This window comes from Phoenix dactylifera, chromosome 6 (assembly GCF_051530095.1).
Source record: "Phoenix dactylifera cultivar Ajwa chromosome 6, Ajwa_hap1_PhDact_Kaust_v1.1, whole genome shotgun sequence".
NCBI lineage: Eukaryota > Viridiplantae > Streptophyta > Magnoliopsida > Arecales > Arecaceae > Phoenix > Phoenix dactylifera.
The window spans coordinates 33,133,480-33,140,536 of NC_143195.1; the positions used below are offsets into that span (position 1 = coordinate 33,133,480).

A 7,057-nucleotide genomic window follows, 5' to 3' on the forward strand; every position below is an offset into this window, starting at 1 on the left:
TGTGGATTCTCGATTTGAATATCGCAGCATACATTTTGACTCCAGGGCTTAACTACTCAATCATGCCCCAAGAACATTAAAGAAACACCTTACATGTATACTGTTTTATTCAAACTTCAACATTACTTGACACTTATTTGAGAGTCAAACACTCTCTTTTTCTTTTTTAAATTTTGCCCTCAGCCTTTGCAGTAGTGCAAATGAATTTATAACACCTTCCTTCTATCTCTTTTCATAAATAGTCACTGGTGTCTATCAATGAAAAAAGGAGCTTAATTAAAACCCTCAATCATATTACTAGGATGTCCAGAAAATGAGAGATTTAGCAATGCATTTGTGGGTTACCGCGGTGTTTGTGTGCAGACCCTGGGTTTATTGGTGGAACAGAGTGAATAAGGGGACGAACTTGCGGGCAGTCATGGAGAAAAGGTGCAAAGCAATCAAGGTTGTGATACGGCAGGACCCATCTTCATAAAAAATCAGAGATCAATATGTTTTCATTTCTCTGAGGGAAATAGCTTTCTCCCTAAATGTGCAGCTTGTATGTGTTTGTACAGATACGAAAAATTGCTTGACATTCCCATGAATAACCAAAATCTACCTTGATGCCAAGACACATGGTTGATCATTCAGATTAATGATACACAGTAATCATGATTTATATATCTTGAAGCACATGCCAACCGAGTAGTGGTTTGAATTTTCCCATCAATGAATTAAAATAAACTATTTTCCTTGTTATTAAAAAAATAGACTTGGTTGGTTATCATATGATGCAAATTTACAAGCCTGAAGAACATTGGTTTTATGGTGTCCAGTCATCTTGGACAGTGTACATCATGATAAACATGTGGATTCTCGATTTGAATATCGCAGCATACATTTTGACTCCAGGGCTTAACTACTCAATCATGCCCCAAGAACATTAAAGAAACACCTTACATGTATACTGTTTTATTCAAACTTCAACATTACTTGACACTTATTTGAGAGTCAAACACTCTCTTTTTCTTTTTTAAATTTTGCCCTCAGCCTTTGCAGTAGTGCAAATGAATTTATAACACCTTCCTTCTATCTCTTTTCATAAATAGTCACTGGTGTCTATCAATGAAAAAAGGAGCTTAATTAAAATCAAGTAAAGAAATCCTTATCATTAATACACTAAGCTGTAATCTGTTTTGCTGAGTTCTTTTAACAGAAACATAAATGTCAAGATGTTCAAAATATTGTTGCTTTTGTATCCAAGTATGTATGTATAGCATACAAGAACGGCTGCATGCTGCAGTGCTTGTTTTTGCGAAAACTTGGATCAAAACCCATAAAAATGACTCCATCTATTAGGGTTCATGTTGGCCATAATCATTAACATGCTTGCAACAAGTTCACTGATGAAGCATATGGATTCATTGAAAGTCATAGTAAAATGTATTAAACTAGTTTTTTATAAAGTATAAAGGTGATGAAGTTTTGGTGAAAAAGAAACCAGTGCTACAGCATAAGTAATTTCTTGTGAAGGCTTACATACATGCATAAAAAAATTAGTTTTAAACAAAGAGCCATCACATAGAGAGTCTGCACAAGGAAAAAAATTCTCAATGCAGGGGCTGCAATATCATACCATTGTAAGTGCCAGGCATTGGAAGGTTTCATTTCGCCCAATTATGTCATTACGTACAGTATTTATAACCATTCTTAGGAAGTCATGGCTCTCATTAAGCAAGCAAGATGTCACTATGTAGCCCACCTGCAGCATCATTCAGTGACATATAAGAAGAAAGCAAAGTTGAAATCAGTAACATATCTTTTTCAATGAAAGCAAGCTGATATCTTCGTGCATCACAGACGAAAAATGATATCATCATCAAAACTTATGCAGCTCAAAAATTCCAAATTCAGGAGTTTGGGCAACAAGAAAATTACTGAGTTTGAAATTCCCATCATCAACAACATAATTAGTTCAGCCATTCGATGAAAAATCACCATCTGATAATGAACAGAGGTGCAAGGACCATTGCCTACAAAAACAATTATTTGTGTACATTGCATTTACATCTAATTTTCAGCAACTAACATCTAAAAAGAGTGAATGGCACTGATCGCAAATGAAAGACAGCAGCAATTGTTGTAAATAACTTGAGAAAGAGATCATGTAAAAACAAATAGAGAAATCTACACTATGCATATATTATTTTGTTTGTATATGTTTGTGGCAGCAGGTTGTTTCATGTATATGCACCAGCTTTTAAGGCATTTATGTTATATAGTAGGGATGACTGGTACTTTGAATGTCATGTTCAAATTGCTACGCTGTCCCAGCACACATGCATGCAACAGTTAAACACATATACACGTATACATGTCTTAATAATCTATATTGCCTATAAACCTCACAGAACCAAAACATTATCACATTCTAGAATGATAAGAAACCCATATTCGACAAAATGCAAGAAAAGCAACCTGGTAAAATGAATACAGAAAAGCTGGAGAGTTAATGAATTTGAGGATTACGTAAGATAAAACTGCAAATATAGAGTGAAGAATATGCTACCTGCTTCTCAGGATACTTTGGTGCAGATATTAAAGAAACAGCCTCCGTATGACCAAAATCAACATCATAGCCCAGCATGTAAATGTAAAGCATTTTCCACACATATTTCTTTTTTTCATAAGGTGTCAAGCCCTGTTAAAGAAGGTAAAGTTTCAATCTCTGTCTTGTCCATTGCAATTGAATCAAAACATTAGAAGCATGTGTAACTCAAATAGAGGATTTACAAATATTAACAGGCTATCAGGAACATGCATAGCTCAAAGATAGGGTTTCCAATATTGACAGGACTATCAGAACCATGCCAACCTCTCAGTGTCTGTGTGCAATAAGGCTTTTTCTTTTCCGCCTCCCTCAACAGAAAGGTGAGCAAGAAGAAGCAAACAAGCACTTGGCTATCAAATTTGGTTAGACAATAACTCAAATAAAAGTTTACATAAATCTGTGCTCTTAAAATTGGGTAATACTTTGACCTGAAGATGCACCTTTTTCAAATTAATCGGAGCCTAAGAGATTGCTTCAAGTGGTTCCATAGAATAGTAACAACAATTTTATACTTCGCGATTGTCAATATAACTTGAACTAAGAATGATAAAAATAAGCCAATAAACTCAAGCCTGTGTCAAAGTAGCATCATGGAAGCAATTGTAAGATCACTGGCATACAGGGACCTAATTTGGACAATCATCATTGATGATTCTTGTTGCTTGATCCAGCAATTTTTCTAAGGAAGATACTCCAGATAAGACTAAATCATAGTTTTAGGGCTTAGGCAAAACTCAAACCCCAAACCAAAACTACTGGTTTAACTCAAAATCAGTCCAAAACAATGTCAGCTTTCCAAGGTTTGACTCGAATAAACTTACAGGGCCATCTTTATGGGCATAATATGCTTTTTTTGGACATTTATTCATTTATATAAATCCCAATGAGCATTTTCTCAAAATGGGACCCAGAATTTGCAGATTTTGAGAAAAACAGAAGCATTTAGGTTTTGATTCCAACAAATTCAATAAAAAGGCAAATTTTTAAGGTTTTAGAAATGTTTAAGTTTTTTTATTGAGAAAAAAATATTCATAGAGTAGATTGGGTCTCCTGAAGAATGATTTGCAAGCTCTATGCTTCAACTTATTTAATTCAAACACAAACTTCATATGTAAGATATCAAATATAAAATCCTAAGAAATTTGAGCCATACTTCTCAACCTAATTCTCATTACTATAATATTTGTATATTTATAATCTTTATGTGTAAATATTCATTCATGCAATCATGAAATATATGGATATCTTAACTTCGTACCATTTTTAACATGAACATGAGTACAAGTCAAATCATACAAGTTCATCCTTTTTATATTATTGGGCTGTCATGAGTTAAATTATCATTGAATAGTGAATTATATCTTACGCTCAAACAATATAGGGATGCTACATAACATATTAACATAATTCGCCTAAAACAACAAAAATTATATCTTCAAAGATCTCAAACTATGCAATCCATGTTAAATTATCTCTGTTTCATTTTATTTACTTTTTATTCCTTTCAATTTTTTCATTTTATTTACTTTTTATTCCTTTCAATTTTTTACTTTCTGAATGTTATATTAGGAGCGGAAAACTTCTACCTACGTTAATGTATGTGCCTCGAAATCTCCCCGGAAGGTTGTTCTTGTAACCACTCCTAATGGAGATAACTTGAAACTACTGGAAGTAACGTTCATTGCGCCCAACTAGGAAACCAAGATGATAAGCAAGGTTTTAAACCTTTTATGAATCTTAGTACTGGTTTCTCTTGTACCCCAATGACATGAATCTTTTGATAGCATTAAATTTAACAACAAAGTCATTTTGACCAATTTTCATGGACTGGAAAGTGTTATATAAAATTATATCATATTATTCTTTTTTCATTACTGCATGATTTGTTATCTAAATGGTTAATGCTTGTTTTACTATAGTCCACGGATCCTATTGCTTTAGGATCAAGTTACTTTTAAAACCCAATGGGAGTAAAGTTTATATACTGGAAATTTTTATTATTGACTTAATTTTATCGAGGAAAGAATTTTCATATTCAAGGCTCAATAACAAGAAGCTGTTTGTTTCCTTTTTGTGAAACAACATACCTTCTAAGTGGTGGGATTTCGTCGAGGCTCTGCTCAAGGAGAAATGAGACTTCAACTCTTGTTAAAGAACAGATTTCACACCAATGATTATCCTTTTTTCATCTTTTTGGATGCCTCTAATCTCAAAAGCATAAGAAAAGGAAGATACTTGATGTCTCGTTCAGTTTCATTCCCATTTGGAGTTTCTCCTTTCATGGTATCACAGTTCGCAACCACCATTTGAATTTAATGTCAATGGCATATGAAAATTTACCCCCTTGAGCTCTCAAACATCATCAAGTAACGCTTGGAGGCAAAAACAGACGACCCGTAACCACAGTTTTACCCCAAGACCTAGGGTTTAAAGATGCTTCGGAAGCATGGCGGAATTTGAGTCCGCTTGCCCTAACGAGCAGCATATTGATGCTTTTGTTTCTAAAGAAGCAGTTCGAGTAAGACAACAGACGGCATGTTTCAATGGATCATACAGATATATCTCAAGAACTCACTCCAGAATCTAGTGACTGAGAGCACAATTACAGCCGTACGCATAAAAACGAGGCTTTTAGCAAGATTAAGGCGAATCAAGAATCTGAAAGAGGGTTGATCGCACGAAGAGAGGAGAGGAAGGGGAAAAAAGAAGCAGACCTTCTCGTTCTTGAAGCGGGTCCGAATGTTACCAAGCTCCTTGTCGACCCTGAGCCGCTCCTGCTCTTTGTTCTGGCAATTGCGGATGTCGCTGATGAAGACGGAGAGACCTCTCATCCCCGACAACGCCATCGCCTCCTCCTTCGATCCACCCTCGCCCGGCGGATCGGATCACGCGCGCTCCAAGGTCCAGTCGATCGGAAGGCGCCTCAGATCCGCCGGATCTGCTGCCGGATAGAGAGAAGGGGGGGAGAGAGACCGACCACGGCCCACCGATCTCGAAACCCTAGAACGGACCGTAACCGACAAGATTTCCGTTCGGAAGGATAGAGAGAGGAGAAAGAGGTAGAGAGAGACCAGGGGGAGGAGGGGGGGAGGGAGAAGACCGGGACCTGAGCAGCTGATGGCGGATTTGGAAAACGCCGACGGTCTTTTCTCCTTCTATATTTTGTTTTCTTTTCTTCTAATTTGCCCTTCTCCCTCTCGTTTCTTTCTTTCTTTTTCGCTGGCTTTCTTTTTTTCAGTCAGACGCGAGCCGGTCTGCCCACGGAGCCGTAACGCAGTCGACATTTTGACGATTGCGATCCGATTAATGGAGTCCATGACTTATTTTACCCGCTAAGGGTCGCTTGGGCCGGTAACCAGCTTTTTACGGTCACCACCCGTACCTGAACCCTTTCAATTGAAGAGCAGAGGTTGGTTGACCCTACGTTTCCTTTTGTGGCTGGGTTTGACCCATTTGGTGGGATCCTGGTCCCTGGAGGACCGTGCGATGACTTATGGCGGTAGGTAAGAATATATTGGATTTCAAAAAATTCTACAGCGAATCTTGCTGGCATTGTAAATCCTGCGGATTTATTTATTCTGAATACAGCACTTTTGCACCCTTTTTTTTTTTTTTTTTTTGGCGATTAGTTGAACATGAAAATATTTTGTAAATCAATTTATAGAAAGATTTAGTGGGACAACTAATACAGAATATCTCTTTTAGTAGCCTAATATCGGCTACAACTAAGGCAGAAATCAGAACAGATGCTAGCATATTCATATCCATATTTGTTTTATTTGACAAGTCCAGATAGAGATACAGATGGTAGACAGATGCAAAAATTCATATTCATATTTATTTTAAACGTATATAGATACAAATCGGATACCAAAATTAGGGATATAAATACATCGGATAATTAAACTTTGTAACCACAAAATCAAAAATATTACTAATGAATGCTAAATCAAGTTAATAGTATATTAATATAATCATTTATTTTTCTTAAAAGTTTACATGTGCTATATAAATTTAATTAGAGTTATAAAGAAAATCGGATATTCGGATTTTTTTTTTTTGACGAATATAGATATTAGTCGAATGCTCAAATTTCTATTCATATCTGAATAGATTCGGATATAAAATCAATTTGGATAGATATTACCTGATCTACTTTTATCCCCAGCTACAACACCCAAGCATGCTAAGCTTTTGTGGATGCCAGCATTATGCCAATAAAAATAGATGTTGCATGCACCAATCCTATAAGAAAGAGGCTCGATGTCATACACATTTGTATATATTCATGGGCCTTTTTATATGTGAAAAAGTGCAACATCAATGAAGTTGTGATATGTTACTCTGGCCAATGGCCATCCCCTATGGAACTTTAAAAGCACACCAATCCACCCAAGAATTGCTGGCAAAGAATTCACTAATGCCTTCCCCATTGTTTTGAAGGAGTAAAGAAACTAGATAGGA

General features: G+C 36.1%; 1 protein-coding gene across 4 annotated transcripts in view; it reads right to left on the reverse strand.

The window, feature by feature from the left end:
- Window positions 1-5,894, reverse strand: part of LOC148703230 (AP-2 complex subunit alpha-1-like) — a 32,189-nt gene extending 26,295 nt beyond the window's left edge. For 3 of the 4 annotated variants that reach the window (XR_015988151.2, XR_015988153.2, XR_015988152.2), the window contains exons 1-3: window positions 5,308-5,889; window positions 2,552-2,683; window positions 1,619-1,744 (exon numbers count right to left, since the gene is read on the reverse strand). Coding sequence is in view for 1 of the 4 variants with exons in the window: in XM_088723769.2 (XP_088579895.2) it covers window positions 1,619-1,744; window positions 2,552-2,683; window positions 5,308-5,439 (390 nt within the window). In the remaining 3 variants the exon portion in view is untranslated. Of the gene's footprint in view, window positions 1-1,618; window positions 1,745-2,551; window positions 2,684-5,307 lie in introns of all 4 variants that reach the window. The other variant, XM_088723769.2, reaches the window with a different exon arrangement.
- Between the last annotated feature and the right edge of the window lie 1,163 nt (window positions 5,895-7,057).